Source organism: Acinonyx jubatus, chromosome C2, assembly GCF_027475565.1.
Source record: "Acinonyx jubatus isolate Ajub_Pintada_27869175 chromosome C2, VMU_Ajub_asm_v1.0, whole genome shotgun sequence".
In the NCBI taxonomy this organism is placed as follows: domain Eukaryota; kingdom Metazoa; phylum Chordata; class Mammalia; order Carnivora; family Felidae; genus Acinonyx; species Acinonyx jubatus.
Genome location: NC_069384.1, coordinates 111,239,496 through 111,262,111, shown reverse-complemented (window position 1 = coordinate 111,262,111; position 22,616 = coordinate 111,239,496). Strand labels below are relative to the sequence as shown.

The 22,616-nt window shown below is 38.6% G+C and overlaps 3 protein-coding genes across 12 annotated transcripts in view; 1 reads left to right on the top strand and 2 right to left on the bottom strand.

Moving 5' to 3' along the window:
• MED12L (mediator complex subunit 12L) overlaps positions 1-22,616 on the top strand; it is a 334,106-nt gene that overhangs the window by 223,441 nt on the left and 88,049 nt on the right. The window lies entirely within an intron of this gene.
• P2RY13 (purinergic receptor P2Y13) lies at positions 9,330-11,040 on the bottom strand. The gene is made up of 2 exons (XM_015072497.3): positions 10,889-11,040; positions 9,330-10,441 (listed from the first exon to the last, which is right to left on the bottom strand). The coding sequence occupies exons 1-2, from the start codon at positions 11,012-11,014 to the stop codon at positions 9,425-9,427; spliced, it is 1,143 nt and encodes a 380-aa protein (XP_014927983.2). The 5' UTR covers positions 11,015-11,040; the 3' UTR covers positions 9,330-9,424.
• The window catches only part of P2RY12 (purinergic receptor P2Y12), a 46,259-nt gene continuing 40,885 nt past the window's right edge, over positions 17,243-22,616 (bottom strand). For 3 of the 4 annotated variants that reach the window (XM_015072505.3, XM_015072507.3, XM_053221308.1), the window contains 2 exons: positions 20,901-21,057; positions 17,243-19,364 (listed from right to left, as the gene is read on the bottom strand). In XM_015072505.3, coding sequence (XP_014927991.1) covers positions 18,322-19,341 — 1,020 coding nt within the window. In that variant the 5' untranslated portion in view covers positions 19,342-19,364; positions 20,901-21,057 and the 3' untranslated portion in view covers positions 17,243-18,321. The remainder of the gene's footprint in view (positions 19,365-20,900; positions 21,058-22,616) is intronic. The other variant, XM_015072508.3, reaches the window with a different exon arrangement.

Genomic DNA, 22,616 nt, shown 5'->3' with positions numbered 1-22,616 from the left:
CCCCCCCACCCCCAATATGTTCGGTGGACCTGTTTGAAATTATAGTCAGCGTGATGAATGCTTTGCCCTTAACTGCTTCAGCATGTATTTCCTAAAAACAAAGATATTCTCCTGCCCAATCACAGTGCTATTATCAGTCGAGATTAATGTTGAAGCAAAATATTTTAAAATATACTGTCTGCATTAAAATTTTGCAATTTCCCTTTTAATTTTAATACCCTTTTAATTTTTTTGATGTGGCTTGCAATCGCTGGTCACACCTTGCATTTGGTTTTAGGATCTTTGTTTATTTACTTATGACCTTGTTTTTTAAGTTTATTTATCTATTTTGAGAGAGAGTGAGAGAGAGCGCGAGTGAGAGCGAGTGAGCTGGGGAGGGACAGAGAGAGAGAGGAGGAGAGACCAAGAATCCCAAGAAGGCTCTGAACTGTCAGCAAAGAGTCCAGTGTGGCTCCATGTGGGGCTCGGACTCATGAACCGTGAAATCATGACCTGATGAAATCTGACCGAAACCAAGGGTGAGATGCTTAACTGACTGGGACACCCAGGCACCCCTACTTTATTTTATTTTTGGAAAACTAAAAAAAAATTACTTTAGAGAGAGCACACATGAGCCTGGGAAAGGTGGAGAGGGGGATAGAGAGAGAGAGAGAGGCTTAAGTAGGCTCTAACCTCAGTGTGGAGCCTGACAGAGAGGGGGGTAGGGGGAGGAGGAGTGCTCTATCCCATGACCCTGGTATCATGACCTGACCTGAAATCCAGATACAGATGCTCAAGCTACTGAGCCACCCAGGTGCCTGGGTTTTACTGTCTTTTAGATTTTTAATCTTTAGAACAGTCTCTCTGCTCTTTTGCTTTTTAATAAAGTCCCCTTGGACTTTGAAAATTGGTTTGTTCTGTATTTGCTAGACTCCATTCTGTGAGATTTGTAGTAGGGGCTGCTTTCACATGTTTTTGAGGTAGTTTGGAAGTATTAGCCTAAAGTCTATATTGGAGTTTGGAATTTTGAATTTATATAGGAATATCTAGAATCTTGTTTTGGACATAGATCTGGTTCATGGATCATGAACCAAAATTGGTCGATCCATACTCTGTTTTTTGGGAGGGACACAGGATGACTTATTCAACTTTTTTGATTTCATTGTTCTATAAAAGGAGGATTCTGGTTTAGTTAACAGAATTTTAGATGAGAATTCCCATAACCTTACTGATTTTTCAAAATACAGTCTAAAGAGACAGAAGCATGCAAGGAAAGAATGTGTTTCTAGAATCTTAGAAGGAATGAAAATTAGGTAACATTATTGATAAGTTTTTCTAAATCCTAGAAAGAATCCTTTACCCTATTCCTACTTACCACCTTTTTAGTGGGAGACATTGGGAAATGTATTACCAAGGCTTATCTTGGCCTTCTAGTCATTTCTCCCTTCCATATGATTTTTTTCTTTCCATGTAAAGGGCCTGCTAGTCTTTTGTAATACACTAACTCATTACAGAACAAAAAGAGGCAGAGATTTAATGGAAACATGGCTCAAATTGCTCTGTCTTGCCCATATCTTTTCCATGGAGCCAGAACATACAACAAGGATTGTAGTAAAATCTTCAGCAGATCTTACCGTTGGATCTCTCTGTACACAAAAGTCACTCTAATTGTGGCTCACGTCCAGTAGTTGAGATTTTTTGCGGAGTATAATTATTACAAACCCTTTAATGTTCCCTTGCCGAGATTGGTATCTTTAGGTCCCTATGCTTGAATTACTGTGTTCAATCTGTCATTTGAAATGATTTGTATCTATCAAGTCTGCTTTAAATAAAGCACTTAACCTTTTTCTGTTATGAGAACTTCATGTGTAATGGTTGATTAGAGGGAAGAGATGGTTTGGAGATTGAGTGTGGAGATATGCCTGCATATGACTCCTGACCTCTTATTGATACTCTCCTGTGTGCTGTGCTACTTAGTTTTGGAAATTTTGCTTGAGGCAGTGTTGGGTCATAACCAGAGGCTAGTAACTATAGGGTCATACAGACTGGAATGTGGATTTCTGCCCCTCCAGTTCATACCTTTTTTACTTGGGACAAACAATTAACATAGCTGAATCTGTTTCTTCTTCTGGAAAATAAGGTTTGGGATGGCTACCATGTAATGTAGTAAAGATTAAATGAGATCATATGCAGGATAATTCCTACATTATTTATACCTTGGTTGGTATTAGTAAACAGTAGCTTCTTTTTTCCTGTCTCCGTCCTCTGTTTCTCCCTCCAGGAGGCCAAGTGAGTAAGTGAATGAATGGGAGTGTCTGAATGTAAATTTGGAATGATCAAAAATTGAAAACATTCCTCAACTAAGAAGTCAGAGTAGGTCCATAATGTTTTAGTTGCCCCTAGAAAGCTCCTGGTTTTCCTTTAATGATGAGCTGATCATTACTTGAAACACTCATTATATTCTTTCTTGACCGTTTTGTCTTCTGAAAAGGAGGAAATTAGAATAGCTTATTGTAGCCTGTCTGACACTGTGGGAAAGTGTAAAAGCTGAGACCAGTATTTGTTGGAGGGGAAAAGAGCTGGTCTCAGGAGGCTTACCATGTTTGGGTTAATGCTTCATTTACTTGCAGCTTAGGCATTTTTGGTTGCAGGAAATTTTAGTTACAGAGTTAAATCGAGTAAGAAGGATAAAAAGTGTTGAGTGTTATATGTCTATATGATGTAAATTTTAATGCACAAAGCCAGTATTTTTAAAAAGCTGTAGAAATATTCAGATATGCATTAGCTAAAATTGTTCATGATGAATGCCACTAAGTATAATCAGATATAAGCATGTAGTGTTTACACTGATTTTTAAAATAAAGATACACATTTTAATTACTATACCCCAAGATGTTACATTTTTGAATTTGGGTTTTATTACAGAAGTGGCAAAAATTCACATTTTTGTCACAGGATTTTTTTTTTTTTTAACTAGTTTACCTCCTTACTTTAAGTGTTAAATTCCATTTCCTTTCTCTTCTCTATTCTTTTTTTCTCTTTTATAGCCGTTCCCTGCGTTCTCAACTCCCATTCCTATCACTTGGTGTCTTTCCCGCCCCCCCTCCCCCCATCTTCTGTGCTTTTCTCTACACATACTTTATACTAGAGTGGGTGGGGTTGCTAGGAATCAGAAACCCAGGTAATGTTAATGTCTGAAATAGCGTACCCATTTTCTGGCTGAAGCTGGATGCTCTTGGTTGCCTGGTTATACCCAGCATGTGTTTGCCCTTCTGCTATGTTTGCTGTTTCACATGGAACACAGTCAGTCTGCACTGCAGAGGAAGGGGCCACTCTACTGTTCTTATAAATCCTTGGAGAAAGCTGAGCTAGAGTAACAGCTGTTGTTTTTTCCTCCTTGGAACGCTTGCAAACTGACTTGCCCTTTATGGCAAGATGAGTGTTGCTCCCTCGCTGCCCATTACAAATTTGGCTCTACCCCACCTCCTTCTCAGTGTTAATCACTGACCTCATACATACAGATTCATCATGTTTGGTCTTTCCAGAGCGCTTGATGTTGTTGACTATTACTTCCTCCTTGAATCTCTCTTGTTCCTTGATTTCCAGTATACCGGATCCCTTGTTGCTCCTTTTAATTCACCCTCCACCTCACACCCTCTAAACTCCCCATTCTGGCATGTCTTCTGTCTGTTCTGTACATAACACTTGTGTAGCATGGCCCCCGGGGTGCTCAACTCATTCTTTCCATCACTGTCTCAAAAAGATATCCCCTGGCCTTCTAATCTAGCCATGTTTTCAGAGCTGTGGATCCATATCTTGCCTCCACTGGCTAAATTTATTGACCCTGATCTCTGACACGTTAAATTCATCATACCCAGAGTCTGCTTCTTGTATTTCCTTTAGAATCCAACACCTCACTCAACCTAACTATCTTCAGAGCAATGAATCTCAATTGGAAGGGGGTAGGGTGGGGATTATGGGTCCCATTGAAAATACATACTGCTATTAATGAGTACATTTTAGATCTAATCCCCCTACTCTCAGATGGTCTTGGACTCAAAACCTCTCTCTGAAAATGTCTGTAAGGTCCATGTCAGTTTTTCCCCCCTCAGTTCTTGCCTGCATAGATAGAAGACTTTTTTTAATTGATCTGTCCTCAATTAAAGGACAGATTGCTCTTCCTTCAATCTGTAATCATCCTACCAGTACTGGTAAATTGATTTTCCTAAAGCACCAGCAAAGAGCATGTAGTTCTTCTCTTCCGAAACCTTCCGTGTCTTGTAAAGAAGTCCACATAGTACAGCATGACACCAGAGCGCTCTTCTGTAGGATCCTGTGCTCCATCCCTAGGCTCATCTTCTACGTTCACCTGCTGCAGCCTCTGGCCCCCATGGCCCCTTGTGCTCCGACCATAGCACTGTCCCCACCCCTAGCTGAGCCTTCCTCCAAACTGCTTGGGGTGTAGAGATGTTCCTTTTTGAATGCTATTTTCTCCTCCAAGATCCTGGTCACGGTGTCATCTCATCCAAGCCCTTCCTCAGTTTCACCATTTGGAATTATCTACCTTTTCCTCTCCATTTTTACTGTGAATTAATCATGTCTCTCATATGGCTTCCACATCCGGCTTCATTGTGGGTTGTGTGCCTGACTGTTGTGTGCTTCCAGAAAGGTAAAGGACCCTGCCCTGAAGTATACAATGAAGGAATGACGGACCCAGTGAATCAGTGAACCCATTCTTTGGGATTTTACTTCTCTCAGAAATTCTCAAGTGCCACAGGTGCTAGTGGGACTGAACCACTCAAACCCCTAATGTTGCGGAAGCATTTGTGTTGAGACCTCCCCCGTCCTCTTCAGGAGCCACCTCGTTACCATCCTCACCGCTAGGGTGTGATATTTAGCTTGTCCTGATGGTGTAGCAGAGCCATGGAGGCCTTGTGCCTGAGCCGCCTGCCTGGATCTTGGCCACAGTTCTGCCTCTGCTTGCTGGCAGGTCATGCGCACCATGGGCAAGGTGTCTTCTTGCTTTGTGTCTCAAATTTTTTTTATCTCATTCTCAACAGAAAACCCTATGGTATCTACCTCATAGGGTTGAAGTGGGAAAGTGATAATCCTTACAAAGCACATAGCATAGCACCTGGCACATAGCAAGCATTCAGGAATGACTGCAGACTGTCTGTGTAAGGTCCTGGGAAGTTCTTGATCACTTCTAGGTCAGGGCTAATTACCTGGCAGTATCTGGGCTAGTTATGGCCCACACATGAATGTATTGTTTTTGCGGGGTCAAGGAGTGTGGAGGTGGCTGCGGAAGTTTTGAAAAGAGCAGGAAATGTAGGAGACTGGGTTTGTTATTTCTCTTGAGAACATTAGACTATCTGAGATGGTAAATATAGTGGGTAAGAATATAGGCTCAGAAGCAAGAGTGAATTACAGTCCTAGTCCTGTTCCGTATAAGCTGTGTGACCCCCATGCGAGTTGCTTAACTTCTCTGTTTCTCAACTTCTCTATTTTTAAAACGAAGATAACTATCGCACTTTATAGACCTGCTGGGATTATTAAATGGGACAGTCTAATGATACCTCTTGCTTCGTACATAATAAATAGCACTGTGTGCTGCTTTTGTTGCCACTGATGTCCATACTTCTGCTCTTGCTACACGGGGCCGGCAACACTGGGCTTCCAGTCCCTCCTGTGACAATAGTTGCCACTGAGTAGTAGAGGCCCCCATAAGTTGGGCACGACTTTTCAGGTAGCCACATCCTCCCCCATTACCTGTAGCCTTATATCTGCTCTCTTAATGACAATTTTGTCGATGTCTTGTTGACAGATGCCACTCCTGTGCGTTCGTGTCCAAGAGAGCTGTGCTGTGAATCAGTGTTTAAGGCAACATGAACCTCAAGGAACATTTAGCACCATAGTTATTAATGTGTGCTCCAGACCAATAGTATCAGTATCCACCGGAAACTTATTCTCAGGCCTCACCCCAGACCTACTGAATCAGAAACTCTGGGGGTGCGCCTAGCAATCTGTGTGTTAAGAATCCCTCTGGCTGGTTCTGATACCCGCTGCAGTTTAAGAACTGCAGATGTAACACGAGTCGTATGTCCATATTACTGACGTCCAGTAAAAGTAGTTACATTTAACTTTTTACAGAAGCCCTTGTTTGCGATGAGAGCTAACATATTATGTTAAAGCTTGCTACTTACTTTTTTTTCTTTTTGCTCTTTTTTCTGTCATTAATGGCTGTGGTAGAGCATCTCATTCTGTAAGTATTCTAGAATTTGGTATTTGTGATTGCTAGTTTGGGAATTTATTTTCAAATAGTTGCTTTGTATTTTGTATTTTTTTTTTTAATGTTTATTTATTTTTGAGAGAGAAAGAGAGAGAACAAGGCAGGGAGAGGCAGAGAGAGAGGAGACACAGAGTCCAAAGCAGGCTTCAGGCTACAACCTGTCAGCACAGAGCCTGACCTGGGGCTTGAACCCACAAATGGTGAGATCATGACCTGAGTTGAAGTTGGATGCTTAACCAACTGAGCCACCCAGGTGCCCCTGTGAGTGTGATTTAAAGGTGACTCTAATATGCCTGTCTTCCAAGTTCTTTGTGGATTATTTCATTCTGCACATCAGGTACCCAGCTTTTGACTATAATGTTATTATAGTAGAATTAAATATTTGTATTTAGGGAAGCCATAATTTTGAAATTTTATCCTGAAAGATCTTTCTAAAAATTGTATGTAGTATCAAGATGCAGTTACTTATAATGCATTATTAGAGTCTACATGTGATCGTGTAATGTACTCAGTAAAGGTAATGTAGATTTGGTAACATCTGAAAGTTATTATGATTTAATTATTTTATTTGAGAGAATTAAAATCAGACATTAGGAGTATTTTCTAAAGGAGTTTTGGAGATTGTAATATGCTACTGTTAAAAATTTTACTTAACCAAAGCCATCAGCCCATAGCTAAAGCATTTTGTCTGTAACTTTAAAACTGAAATGTTGATAGACATTAGCCCCAAAGCTATACACGTACTGTTTAGTAATCCTGCTTCCTTCATGTTCATTTACTAGTGAACCCCAAAACATCCCACTTCCTGTGTACAGGCTCCTGTGTACATGCTATAGGAAGGCAACTAAGAAAAGCTTGAGTATTCAGTCAATTTATATCATATTTGGAAAAATAAAAATACTGATAAGTGTCTTCCTCTTCGCTTTTCGAGTATGTGAAAATAAAACCAGTTTGGGTTATTTTATCAAATATTTATTGATTGCTCAATAAGACACAATCCCAGCTGTCAAATGTATACATAGATTATTAAAAGAGTTAGGTACATGTGTGGGCAAGTCATTACAAAGCAGTGTGGTAAGTACAGTAATTGAGGTGCGACAACATATGGATGAGGAGGTGATTGGGTTTGAGATGGTGGTGGGAGATGAGATTGCATGGACCACCTGATTGCTCGGCCAGATGAGATTGCATGGACCAACTGATGGCATCTTAGGTTTCAAGGACAGGTAAGAGTTTTCCTGGTGAATCAGAGGAAAATTTACGTGTGCTGTGGCACAGAGGCAAAATGGAGCTGAGAGTTACAAATGTATATAAGAGTGTAAGGTTTCAGGAATCAATAAGGCCAGAAAGCTGGGTAAGTTCCAGGGCCTTGAGGGCTTTTTGGAGCATGAGAAGAGGTCTGGGTTTAACCTTAGGATGATCCTGTTGGAGCCAAGGGTGCATTTACAGAGCATGACTACCCCTTTGTGCATTTTCTCTAGAAGATACAAATCCGCATCCGTAATTCTAGATAACCACATTTTAGTTTTTTCAACCACAAAAGATTTCAGGAGGAAATGTGGGGGTGAATAATTACTAATAGGTTATCGTCCTTTGAAAAACTTCCCAATATGGATGCTTTTCAGTGTGGGTCAGCAGTTCTATCTATAAATGTACAAAGAATGGCACAATGATGACATAATCTATTTAAAACATTTGTTTTTTCAAAATTTTAAAAAATGTTTATTTTTGAGAGCAAGACCACGAGCAAGGTAGGAGCAGAAAGAGAGACACAATCTGAAGCAGGCTCCAGGCTCTGCACTGTCAGCACAGAGCCCAGTGCGGGGCTCGAACCCATGAACCACGAGATCATGACTTGAGCCAAAGCTGGACTCTTTTTTTTTTTTTTTTCCAACGTTTATTTATTTTTGGGACAGAGAGAGACAGAGCATGAACGGGGGAGGGGCAGAGAGAGAGGGAGACACAGAATTGGAAACAGGCTCCAGGCTCTGAGCCATCAGCCCAGAGCCTGACGCGGGGCTCGAACTCACGGACCGCGAGATCGTGACCTGGCTGAAGTCGGATGCTTAACCGACTGTGCCACGCAGGCCCCCGAGCCAAAGCTGGACTCTTAACCACCTGAGCTGCCCAGGCGCCCCTCTATTGAAAACATTTGTAATTCACAGTCTGCAGGGAGTAATTTGGGAGATACCAAGAAAACCTGACATGTTTTCTGTCTTCAAAACATGTCTTTCTTAAAGAATCCTGACCCTCTTTGGGGGATTCAGTCATGAATATAGGTAACTAGCAAAGGGAAATCTGCAATGAAAGCCCTAATGCATAACCAAACAGTGGGGGAAGTAGTTGCTTTGAACCAGAGGCGTGAAGCAGGAGAATAGAGGTTGTGGCCCAGAAAGGTTTTGCTGTGTTGGTGGCATATTCAGCCACCATTAGAGTGTTGGCTGGGCAGAGGGAGAATTCCAAAGAATATCAATCAGTACAGTATTCTTGCCCTTAAATTATACACACGTAAGATGAACGCATCGTACAATAGTACAATATTTTATGTGGCTTAATGGTCTAATGCTACATATGGAATACTGAAACAATGTCAGTACTCTTAATACTGGAAGAGGCTCTTGACAATTAATAAGGAGGAACTCCTTCATCCAGGCTTTCTCAGGGTTTTCTGACCTACTTCAATTCCCCTGATGTTTCGTACCCAATGGCTTCAGCTTTCATCAAAGGACTTTCAAGTTTTTTGGTTTGTTTTTAAACCAGGAAGTATCAACACTTGTGGGATACAGAAGCAGTAGTGTTGTTTGAATTATGTGTGTCAGAGAATGTGAGAAGTGAGAAGGTGTTCTGGAAGGAGGTATTTAGTAATACAAGTTTATCCATATCTTCTCCAAAATCTCAGTGAGTGTTTGCAAAAAGGTGACCTCTAGTGGCCACTTGCTTTCTGTTGCATTTCTCTCACAGATACTTCACTCTGCTTATGAATTGATCTATGTGCAATTAAAATTTATAGAATCCTTTCTGTACACAAGGATAATAAAAAAATAAAAAAGGATAAAAAAATAATTTGCTCCATCCTTTTTTCCTTGCTTAAACTTTATTTCCAAATTGACTTTTGAAATTTTACCTATTAAATATTAGGTAACCAGAATAAAGTTATCAGCCTAGGGTTATATTGTCTGTCTGGATAGTACGATTTTCTTGGGTTGATGACGTGATCTTCCTCCCTCTCATACATGGTAGCCTTTCTGTGAACTTTTTACATAAGAATATGTATATTATGGGATCCATGCAAATGTTAGTTGCTGCCAAAAAGAGGGTTGTTTCTTTAGCTATAAACAATTGATTTTGCAGCCTGCAGTCAGTCTTATTGTTAATTTGACTGTGAGTGTAGGGAACTCTGGCAAAATGAAATGGAGCAAAACACACAAAGAATACAGCCACAACAACAAACACTTTACCTTCCAGCTTTGTGGTGTGTTTGCTGTCCTTACTTCTGGCCTTTCTGTAAGAGTTGTATACTTTTTTTGCAATCACCACATAAAACAGAAGCATTAGGACAAAAACAGTCCAGAAAATGAACTGGGATATGTAGTTCACCACTTGATGCCATTTCAACCCCAGCGGATCCTTTAAGGAGGCACACTTTTTCACAGATGATGGTGTTGCTTCCTTATTGCTCAAGATTATATTCGGCAGAGAGATGAGGAACAAAAAGAGCCAGACGAAGGTCGAGATCATTTTCGCAAAAGCAGGTTTTTGTACAAAATATTTTCCAAAGGGCCTGATGATCTTTAGGAATCTATCAAAGGCTATGAAGCCTAGCAATGTGATGCCCACATACATGGCCTCGTAAAAGATGACCGCAGAGAAACGACACACAAAGGCCTTGAGTTGCCAGGGTCCAAGGTGTGAGTCAGAGAGGATTTTAAATGGAAGCGTGAACGTCATTATCAAGTCGGCCACCAAAGTATTTTTGAGGTAGACAATGAAGGTGGAGGAGCTGGGGATGTGAATGAACACCCACAGGGCCAAGGTGTTCAGCAGGATGCCTGTGAAGAAAACGATGGTGTAGATGACTGGGAACACCAGCTGTGCTATCCGTGTGTCCCTGGGGCACCGCTCAGACCCATTGAAGCCCTTTATCACTGTGGTGTTCATGGTTTCCAGGGTCAGCTGTTATAAAGAAACACACACACAAAATCAAATAAGAAGTCATGATTTCCAAGTGCTACTTTTAAAAACAGGCTTTAGGTATATAGCCTATTAACACCTTATATTTATTCAGCCCATTCAGTAGATGAGTTGAAAAGGCACATGTTTCTGGCCACAAATTTTTTCAAATGTGTACTACATTTTTGGTACCTATCAGTACCATTACTTCAACACCCTTTTGAAATCCAAATAAGAGGTTCTACCTCCTTCACAAGTGCTGCTTTGAACATGGCAATGAAGCAAGACCCATTTAAGAAGTAAAAATCGATGTCAGCTTGCTGTACATTATATCATTCCTTATACTCTTAATCTATGGTTTCTAGAATGTTTACCGTAAAGTGTTTTTCCCCCTTGAATATATTCTGTCTTTCATAAGCAAGCCCGCCCATAAGAAAAGTTGAAATTCACCTGTGTTTGGAAGGACACTGCGCTCAGTGTCTTCTGATTGAAGCAGCCATCAGTACAGTCCATGAAGAGCATGTGAAGCAAGTGTTGTTCTGCTTTCTTATGCTGGGTTTCCTTCCTCATTTTCATGTGTGTAATGTAATCAATTAGAACCTCTTCATATTCAAACCTTTGCAAATTATCTAATAGGAAAGCTCTTTTATTTCAAACTTAGGTGATGTTAACTTACTGTGACTTAAATGAATTAGCTTAGAGGCTGTTCTCTTTATATTCTCTCATCTAATAACGTTCTGGCAGTTTATCTTTGCTGTCTACATGGTCAGCGAAATTTTCGAGTACCTCTTGTATATTATAGTAGGTGGCAGAACAATAAATTAGCCCCAGGTTACAACCACACAGAAGAGCAAGAGTTGACTTTAAAATTAGAATCATCATCTCACTTACAGACTGCTTTTCCCAGAAATTTGTGTACAGTTGGCCGGCCTGTTTAATTTTACATGTACCTTAGTTTTTGGTCTTTCTATCTCAGAGAGACAGAGTGATATATTTTCTAAGAGTTCAGGGCTATTAGACCCAGATTTTTTTTTTTTTTTTGAGGGGGTGGTTAGAATCACAGATCCAGCAAATACTGAGTACTAGGTAATAGACAAATGATTTCATAGCTCTCTCAGTTTCCTCATCTGTGTAATGGGTTTAATGATAGTATATTACCTCATATGTTATTGAGAAGACAAAACGAATATATAGAATTATGCTGGGTATATAGGATGCACTAAAAAATGTTCACCCCATACTGCATTGGTGAGTGAAGTGTAGATTTAAATGGAGGTATACTATTTCGCTCATTGGAAATCATCTTTCGAAACCTCTCTGTTTAACGTATGCGGAGTATGGAAGACTCAGGAATTTTATCAACCTTGGGCAAGGTCTATACAATTTATCCTTTAAATGTCTTCAAGTTTGAAAGGGTGTAATTGCCGCTTTGTTTAGAGACGGTTGTTGTCCATGAACAGAAGTGTGTCCCTGCCAGATAGGTAAAGGGAAAGAGGAAATTAGTGGACCTTATGAGGGGAATGTTGAGTTCTCCATGGTGAGTTTCACTTCATAGTTTCTCCTGCACATTTCACCACAGAGTTGGAGCAGACTGTGGGGTTAGATTGAATAACAATTTGGGGATGACTTGGTTTGGGATTCTAAGAATAAAAATTTCGTGTCCCACTGGACATTTGAAAATATGAGGCAGTAGGATGCTGGATACTTTTGTTGGAACTGCCCAATCATGGCACAATTTACAACATGTAAGTTTGACTCAAATTGTTTCTTGAAGATACAGATTCTGGATTTCATTTATGCGATAGAACATAATTTAAATATACACCTTTATGCTTTTTACTTCAGTAGAGGAAAAATAACCAACTGGTTTTACTTTTTATGTAGAGGGATGTGACCTACATAATGAAGTATACATTTCCTGAAATCTCCAAAATCATTATCTAGATGGAGGTTTGGAATAGTTTCAGTTTAAACAGGGAAATGCTGTACAAAATAATTGCATAATTAGAAAACTGGAAATCACACTTTGGTCAACTTTCAAAATGTCGAAGTGTGGGAAACTCTGAAAAGGGGAACTGACTTAATGCTGCCCATTTCTAGAGTTCTGGAAGTGTATTCTTTTAAATGTGGCAAGTTTCAAGATGTTTCACCATACTAAATATCCCAACAGATCACACATTCCTATATGCCCATGTGTTTAGTATGAAGTCGTTGACTTTTCCTTGATTTACCCTAGTGCTGGTGCCCAGGGGGGAGGGGTGTGTCTTTGGTCCTTGATGGCCTGACTGAGAGGAGCACTCTCTCAGGAACCAGAGTGCCTGGTTTCAATTTCTTACAGCTCTACTTTTCTTGTGACTTTGGGCATGATATTTTATGTTCTCTATGAAACCGTTGTCTCCTCTTTACAATGAAAATAAATAATAGTATTTGCTTTGTTGGAATGTTAAGGAAATGAAATGAGTGAAGTTCCACCAAGTGTATAGAATAATGTATGTTAGGTTGTAGGTGTTCTTGTGTTTCTTATTAAATGGAGCTAAAAGTAGAATACCAATGGTGATAGATCAGAAAAGACAGGTGGGAAGAATCGAAGATGAAATGAAAGGTTCCATAAATCAGAAGCTTGCCAAAATGGGAATAAATTGAATTTAAAATCTTATCAGACTTGCTGAGGAGATAGTCAAAACCAATAAAATAAGTATAGCTAGTGATTATACTGATCAAAGTGATAATGTGATCTTATTTAATTCTTAGAAAAATCCTCAGAGATTGATCCCATTTTGCAGATAAGAAAATTGAGGCACAGCAGTTAAGCAGTTAAGCAGTTTGGCGAAAATCAACCCAAGCCCACTTCAAACCCACATAGTCTGGTTCAGAGGCCATACTCAGAACCTGCCTCATGCTCCCAACTGTCGGCAATCATGGATAGGGTGAACTAGAATTGTTTACTAGATTGTAGAGTTTTTCAGCTGGGTATTACTGATTGATGAGTGAGGAATAACAATCAACTTTAAAGTTTAATGGATTTGTGAAACTTTTTTCCTTACTGTGAGGTATCTGGCTGAAAACATAAATTGGTTCCAAGTAGTATGATCAGCCAAAGAATTAAAGAAGATATAATTAGAAGCCTGCCAAATGGCACTAAACTATTTTTTCCATCTGTAGTCTCTTTTGGGATTCTCTTTTGGATCAGAATTAATAGTCTAAAGGTTTCTGTTGATGTGGCTAAGCAGTACCATATAAAATCTGAAAAGATGAGGAAGCATTTATTTTCATTTGGAATGAAAGTCAAAGTGGGAACTCTTACAAGAGCCTGTACTTTCCATCAGACATAGCATGGTATGTTTTCAGATGATAGAAAATTGTTTAAAAAATTCCCCACTGGATGAACTGAAAGCAGAAATAATAAGTTAAAATAAGTTGTGCAGTTTAACATTAAATGTAAAAGTGTCTATAAGTAGAGCCAGTATAGAACACCTCTACAGATAACTGGAAACAGGCGATAAGTTCATAGTATTACCTGAAACATGTTCATATCAGTTTCATATTTTTATTATAATATGAAACAATACAAGTTTGAGGAGTTCAAATATAGTCATGTGCATAGTCGAAAGTGAGAATTATCCCCCTTGCATGAACATACCATCGTGTGTGGAAGCATATATTTATATTTATTGATATATCAGATCTTTGTTTCCTTTCATGATAGTACATGAAGATTTGCCTATTTTTTTTTTTTTTAATGTTTATTTTGAGAGAGAGCGCGTGCCTCTGCTTGCATGAGCTGGGGAGGGGCAGAGAGAGAAAGAGAGAGAAAAGGACAGCTAAAATCTCAAGCAGGCTCCGTGCTGTCAGCAGGGGGCCTGAAGGTGGGGCTAGATCCTAAGACCCTGGGATCACGAACTGAGCTGAAATCAAGAGTGAGATGCTTAACTGACTGAGCCACTCAGGTGCCCCAATTTACCTATTTTTTTTAAGTTTATTTATTTTGGGAGAGAAGGAGACAGGCAGAGAGAGGGAGTCCCAAGCAAACTCCCTGTTGTCTGTGGGAGCCTGAAGCGGGGCACGAACTCATGAACCATGAGATGACGACCTGAGCAGAAATCAAGAGTTGGATGCTTAACCAACTAAGCTACCCAGGCACCCCTAACTAATAAAAAATAAATAAAAAATTATACTATGTAAAGTTACCATAGTTTAGTTAAGGAATTTACTGATTGGCTTTTTTTTTTTCTCAAAAAGTGTCTCTTAGGCACAGTACTGTAGGACACACATATATCTGTATATTTTCGTTCAATTCCAACATATTAGTAGTAAGTTTCCTAGAGGTGGGATTGCTGGACCAAAGCTCTGCATCAAAATGTTGAATGATATTTTCAAATAGCTTTCCAGGAAAATTATACCAATTTACAGTCTCAAGTGGGATTCTTCCAATACTGTTAGAAAAATCTTTTAAATCAAATCTAAACTTAAAGATGAAAAAAAATCCATGTAATTTAAATGTAAATTTATTTGCTTATTAGTGAGGGTACAGATTTTTTCATATTTTTAGTGTCTATTTGTATTTCTCCTGGAAATTAATTTTTTATATTCTTTTCCCGTTTAAAAAGTCAGGCTGTTTCTATTTATTGACTCGTAAGTGTATTTCTACATATTTAATTCCAACTGGCATCAGTGTATTCTCATTTTGGGCATTACCAATCAATAGTGATCACATAGATCAGGCACTGGAATCTGTAGTTGTTTTCTGAAATAACTAGATGCATGGATAGAGGGTTCTTTTTCTGTGTATTTTCTCCCTGTTTTCAGAGTTCTAGTCCAGGGATTGTCAATTTTCATTTCTCCCTTTCTTATAGAATTTTTTTTTCAGTGTTCACCTGTGAGAAAGAGTATGCGAGTGTCTTGTAAATGGAGGAGGAATAGAGAGAGAGGAGGACAAAGGAACCGTCCCAAGGGGGCTCTGGGCTCTGCACTGATAGTAGAGAGCAATCAATCTTTTCTAAAGAGCCACGTAGTAAATATTTAGGTTTTACAGCCATGCAGTCTTCATCACAATTATTCAACCCTGTCGTTGCAGCAGGAAAGCAACCTTGGATAAAACCTGAGGGGGTTTGACTGTGTTCTAATAAACCTTACTAGGGACACTGAAACTTGAATTTCATAGAACTTTAATACAATATGAAATTTTATTCTTCCTTTTTTCTTCCTGTTGATATTTGAAAATGTGAAAACCGTTCTTAGGTCTCAGGTGGTGGGTTTGGCTTGCAGACTAAAGTTTGCCACACCTGCTTTAGACTGTTTCTGTAAAACCCACTGCCAGAAACTGCCACTAACCGGCAGCCTTAGGACTTGTTAGCTACTAAGGCTATGGGCAAGACTACATTTTGTTGGTCTCATCTTCTGAACTTTACAACATCTGGACCTGAGAGTACAAAACTTGGCTTTCCTTTTTTTTCTTAATATAAAATCTGGGATTTATTATGTATATTAAAATTCCTAGTGACATGTAAAAATAGTGACATGTCCTGTGTATCATGAGTGTTCTGTAAACACATATCTCTCAGCCTGTCTTGAATGGATTCAGTTTGACGTCCAATGCAGGAGTGTATGCTAAGGTTTTTGAATAAGGAATTCCCAACAAAATGTGACTTAAGATTTTAATGTAAATTTTTCATATTATATATAAAAACAGAAATGATTCCAAACACTTGACAGTTCTTTTATAAAAATTCTATAATACTATTTGTGTTCCTGCTTTCTTTCTCTTGTCGAAAATGTCATTTCAGTAAATTAAGTTAATCCAAAGGGAAAGTTTATTTGGGAAAGTTTTTGTCCACTCTGCCTTCTCCCAGCAGCTCATGGGGTCGTGGTACCTCGGTGTCAGTTTTAACCCACCCTCTACCCCCTGACTTGGACGGTGGGTCTGCCTTCCATTTTTCCCAAATACAAAAAGAGAAGATCAGATTAACTGATCTCCAGGTTCTTTCCAGCTCAGCTCTCGGGCTGTTCTTACAAAACGTGCACCCTTATGCATGTGATATTAGAGTGAATTGCGTTAGCCTGTGTGGCGGGAATGTGGACTAGTAGTATGTGGAATAGGCATCTTCTCTTGGTGCATCTCCAGTGTCATCCAGTGCTGGTGGACACCAGTGCCATGCGAGTAAAAGCAGCCACTTGAGAGTAGATACCATTTAGGAAGTTAAGTGACTTCGATACTGGAATGTAGCTCAGCAGAACTTGGAGGATGTAGATAAAATTGATGAATACTGAAGTTCAGTGACCTTCCTTACACTGAACTTCACTTTTATTTCCTCTCTCATCATATTTTGATACTGCCTTATGTTTGAGAATCATCCCTGAGGTTCATAAACAATTGACGTAAATAATATCGGCTTCCAAGTGTGTTATATATTTTGTTTACGTTAAAAATAACGACTGTGAAGGGGTGCCTGGGTGGCTCAGTTGGTTGAGTGTCTGTCTTCAGCTCAGGTCTTGATCTCACACGGTTCATGGGTTCAAGCCCCACGTCTGGCTGTATGCTGACAGCTCAGAACCTGGAGCCTGCTTCGGATTATGTGTCTTCCTCTCTTTCTGCCCTTCCCCCACTTGCATTTTGTGTGTGTGTGTGTGTGTGTGTGTGTGTGTGTGTGTGTGTGTGTGTCTCAAAAATAAGTAAACATTTAAAAAATTAAAAAAGGACTGTGGCTTATGTACAATCAGTATGTTATCAATCTGATCTATTATTTCATTTACTTATGGACTAATTCATGTGATAGGTTACCTTCAGAAGAGACTGCCCAATAACGTCTCATAAAATAGTGTTGGCAGTTACCCTTTAGTAAGTGGGTTTGCTGTTTGATGTAGGAGTATGTAAGAGGTGAGGCATGGTATCTAATGTCTTTGAACAAAGAAATTCCAACAAAGTGTGATTTAGAGTTTAATATACATTTTTTTACACACAAATGACAAACCAGTAATTACAAACATTTTAACTACTTTTTGGTTACTAGTTATGCTTTGCAACCACATAATCACATTTGTTTTTCTCATTAAAGGAAATATTCATTAACCCAACTAGTACTTAATTTCTAGAAGCTAGTTAATAAAGGTAAGTGGCAATGGTGGTACTGTACTGAGTAAAATTGTCAAAATATTAATAAAACTGGTTTCTCTAGTATTAAGGAAATACTCAGGATTTTTTGGTTTTAGAATGTCATAAAAGTAACCATTTTAATAACTTTGCTATTTCTGCTCCTTTATTGGAAAGGTATTTTTAAACTTCTATCATCTTAATGAAAATTTAAAAAAATCAGTCCAATTACCATTTCAATTAGTTTAAGTTTCCTAAGATTTTTGCTAATAATTAGAAGTTAGTAGTAACTATTCTTTGTGTGTCCCACTTAAATCTTTATAATGAGTATCACAGTAGATGAGCATTTGGTTACGGTCTCGGATGTATATACATCTTAGTATAATTTTTGGTCAGAAGATTTTTTATCAGATTTATCATTCTCCCTTAGTTGACTATAACTTGATAATAACATTGTGCTCAGTAACGTATTTAAAGGATTACAGTAGATATTATATGGTTACCCATTTTGCCAACACTCTACAAATCATGAGTTCTCTGTAGTTTGGCTTGTAACCGTGGTAATTAGATACAGTTTGTTTTGCTACCCATATCTCTATGTTAGGTTTCTTTTCTGTATTTTAAGATAGCTTTTTCATACTGGAAAAGTAAATGAAAATTACTTCTGTAGTTTTCTACTACTTGTTTAAAGAGTCATTGTTACTGACTCAGCTTACTGTTTAGTCAGTATTTTTACACAGTGTTTTCCTTTTGTGTATTCCAACCACTTACAGATTGAAATATTACCTCATTTGGTTTACATTGGAGTCTCTTCACTTGGGTCACCACCATCCTGTTCTTTTTTCCTGTTTTCTTGAGATAGAGATGTTGCAGAATTGGGACACTTCAGCATACTCATTAAGGAGTTTTTGAAGGACTTGCAAAGGAAAAAGTAGATGAATGGATCCAGGCATGCATTTAAGGAAGTTAACCAAAGGGTGCTCTCTTTAACATAGAACAGAGTATTTTCAGCAGAGCAGTCAAAGACATCCCGGGTCTGGCTCAGGGTATAGGGAATGCGGGCAAAATGGAAAGGAACAAAACAAATAAAAAACACAGCAATGATAATGAAAACTTTGATGTTTACCTTCTTCCTAGGGACTTTGCCTACACCCCTTGTTCTGACATATGACCTGTACAGTTCTTTTGTAATAAGTGTATAACATACAATGACAATTAAAAAATTAATCCAGAAAATGACTTGACAGATGTAATTGACTATTTCATGCCAGACCAGACCAAACTCCGATTTGAGGAACGAGCATTTCTTCACATTCTTTTCTCTTGGCCTCCTGTTGGTCAGAATCATGTTGGGCAAAGAGATCAAGAACATGAATGCCCAGATTACAACGGAGAGAATCTTAGCCCCCAAGAGATTGTTGGGATTGGATGTCTTAAATGGCCTGGTGGTTTTCTGGTAACGATCAATAGTTATCAGTCCCAGGAATGAAATACTAATGTACATTGTAAAATAAAATATGACAGAGGTCACTTGACATACAAAGGTTCTCAGTGGTCCTGTTCCCAGCTTGGTATCACTGAGGATTTTGAATGGAAAAGTCAGAATCATGAGAAGATCAGAAATGACTGTGTTCTTAAGAAAAATAATAAAGTTGGATTTACTGCGGATTTGAAAGAAAATCCTCATTGCCAGGCTGTTTATGATGAGTCCAACAAAAAAGAGGACGGTATAGAGGAGCGGGAAGAGGACCTGGGTGATTTTGTAATCTCTGGTGCACAGGCTGCCATTCCCAGCCACAGAGGTGAGGTTGTCCATGGCTTGTGTTTCTTCTTTGCTACCTAGGGGAGGAGGGAAGGGATGGTTATTTTCAGTCCCAGACCATTGATTTTGTCTTATCCCTGTAACATTTTTGGACAGCCTTCTCTAAAAATTGGGGTTTCCTATCCTCATTACAGAAAATTGAACCTTAGAATACTTAATCATGGCAAATCCTCTATCTCCAACAAATAAAATAGTCTGACATGTATTATGTGAAGGTATAGATGCTTTGTATTTCTCATTTGCTAAATGTTTGTCTCTTAAAGGACATCTTGATCATACACAAGTGTGCAGATATTTTAACCCATATATATGTCACAGTGTATTAGAAGTTTTTACATACATTTTCTTGAATACTATTTGATACAAAAATAGTAAAAAAAAAAAAAAAAAAAATGAAGTGGTCATCAGGTGGTGTTCTTCAAAAATAGCCAGGGCATACTTTCTTAGGTATCTAGAGTATATAATTGTAGCTAAAATAAAATATTGGAGCCATGTCGTTGCCTGGTTCTATAGATAATTATACCACAATAGACGGCTATAAAAGAAAACTAACACTTGACTTGAATACGTTATCTGGTATCTGAGTTTTGAAAAAAAATTTTTTTAGGTTTTACTTTAGAGAGAGAGCACACAAGCAGGGAAGAAAGGGGAGAGAGAGAGAGAGAAAGCGAGAGAGCAGACTCCAAACTCCAGGCTCAGCCTGGAGCCTGATGGGGGGCTACATTCCAGAACCCTGGGATCGTGACCTGAGCTGAAATCAAGAGTTGGACCAACTGAGCCACCCAGGCACCCTTAAGTTTTGACATTTGAAATGAAATTTGTAATTTTTTTTTTAAATCACAGGCAAATGCAATTGATTTTCTATGAATATTATTCCTAAATATAAGACATGGTGATGTTAAAAGCACACATATCCAAATTAAAGGTTCCATTTGAAATGCTTAAATTGTGACAAGTAGAGATAACATTAAATTCTCACAAATTTAATTTTTCATTGTCTAATTATTGAAAGTAAAAGTTTCATATTGTGACAATTACGGCTTCAATTTTCAACACCCCCTCGCCTGTTTAAAAAAACAAAAACTAAACAAAACCCAGTATTAAATTGATATAGGATCATAGATTTTAATCTTCTTTGCTACTGCTATGTACTCTTATTTGTGCATTCACTGATACTTTTTTTTGGAAATTATGCATTGGGAATGCTAATGTGGCATAGACTATATCTTATTTAATGAGTATTCTTGATATTAAGATTATTATTTCCATCTGTCTATATTTAAATCTCATTTTGCACTCCAGGTAAAATAAGACCATTTGTATTTTATTTCTGTGCTGCGTGTGTGTGTGTGTGTATGCGTATGTGTTTAATGAAGAAGTTAATGGTTTTCCTGACACCATTAGTACAGCTTGTATTTTAAATTTTATTCCAAATAAGTTCATGCATTGACATTATTAAAGGTTTCCAATTTTAAGAAAACTTGACAAACATGTACACATTCATCATCATGTAAACACCTGTATTTGTCAAATACTTTTAGATATAAAATTACCTGGTTGTTTTGTTGATTCAGGAGGATTTAAATGTATCCATTAATTGGCAGTTAAGGCAACCTGCGGAGTAGCGTCTGGTATTTTCCTTTTAATGTCTTAGTTTAGTTGTTATAACTCTTTATCTTCTGAGTGTTCATCAGTAAAGTCTTGAGTGTTCTAGAGAAAAAGAGAGAGGAAGAGAGGACTTCACAATCAGAAATTACCTTCCAGTGCCCTGGACTCAAAGCTGTGCAGACACTCTATTTCCGTCTGGCCGTTTTTAGGACTTCTGCTTTTATTTCCCTGAGAAATGTGGGGCAGGATGGGCAAGAATTCATCGTTTAAAATGCAGTTTAAAATCTTGCTTCTGTTTGGTGAGACCTGCCCATAGAGTTTGATACTTTATGAGTTCTTTTGGCTGTTTCCCATGTACACAGTAAATCCATGTTGAGATCAAGCTTTTCAAAGTCTGCTTCCTGGAGAAGATTGCGAGCTTGCTTTCTCGGATGATTATTTACCTGAAAACATACTGTGCTCAAGCTGGGTGATATATTGCCTTTTAACAAGTAATTACATTAACTCAAAATGTGTGCTTGTTACGGATGTTAAGTCTCTTGCCCCTTGTTTTTTTTTTTCCTGGCTAATAATGTCATTATTTTAAATCTGTGTTTGATCAAGTCTTCGTACGTGAAACAGTTTCCTCTCATTATAAATTTGAAGATTCCAAAATTACATTAAAAAAGAAAAACAGTTGTATCCATTGCCAGGCTTATTATATAAAGTGTCTTTCAGGCTTTTCTTAAATAGAATTTGAATATAAACAATTATTTTGTAATCTAGCTTTTGGTTGGGCAGAGAATATGTTATTAAATTAAGGGATCTCTGTTTCTCTGTTACCTTTACATAAATGTTTTTGATGCTCTCTCACACACATACAAGATTTGAACTGTAATGTCCCTTTATTTCCAGTAGATCCACTTGGCTTGGTGCCTTTGGTGTGAACGTATGTTTTGGTTACTTCTTTCTTTTGAATTTTGAGTGGGTCTATCTCTGCATATGTTAAATAATCTTTAACATCAATTTTCTTTTTTTTTTTTTAAATTTTTTTAACGTTTATTTATTTTTGAGACAGAGAGAGACAGAGCATGAATGGGGAAGGGTCAGAGAGAGGGAGACACAGAATCTGAAACAGGCTCTAGGCTCTGAGCTGTCAGCACAGAGCCCGACACGGGGCTCGAACTCGTGGACCGCGAGATCATGACCTGAGCCGAAGTCGGCCGCTTAACTGACTGAGCCACCCAGGCGCCCCCAATTTTCAAAGTGCAGAACAGCGGCCCAGCATCGCCTAGGAAGTTGTGACAAATGCACATTCTTGGACTTAGCCAACCTAGCTCCATTGAATCAGAAACTCTGGTTGCACCCCTTAGCTATAGTTTAAAGAACCTTCCAAGTGAGGGTTATGAACAGTAAACTTTGAAGATCACTGATTTAAACCAACCTGAGAATTTTGTTGGCATTAGGAGTTTGGGATTAAGCTATAATTTGAGTAATTTCAGGGCACCTGGGTGGCTCAGTTGGTTAACCGAGTCTGACTTTTGGTTTCAGCTCAAGTCATGATCTCATGATTGTGGGATCTGGCCCCTCATGGTGCTCTGTACTGAGTGTGGAGTCTACTTGGAATTGTCTCTCTTCCTCTCTCTCTGCCCCTCCCCCACTTTTGCTTGTGTGTGCTCACT

Bases quoted from the DNA above. Each gene is read 5' to 3' on its own strand.
- P2RY13 (XM_015072497.3), bottom strand. From the start codon at position 11,014: ATGAAAATGAGGAAGGAAACCCAGCATAAGAAAGCAGAACAACACTTG. The intron at 10,442-10,888 runs GTGAATTTCAAC...TCTTTATAACAG, and splicing joins CAGTGTCCTTCCAAACACAG to CTGACCCTGGAAACCATGAA.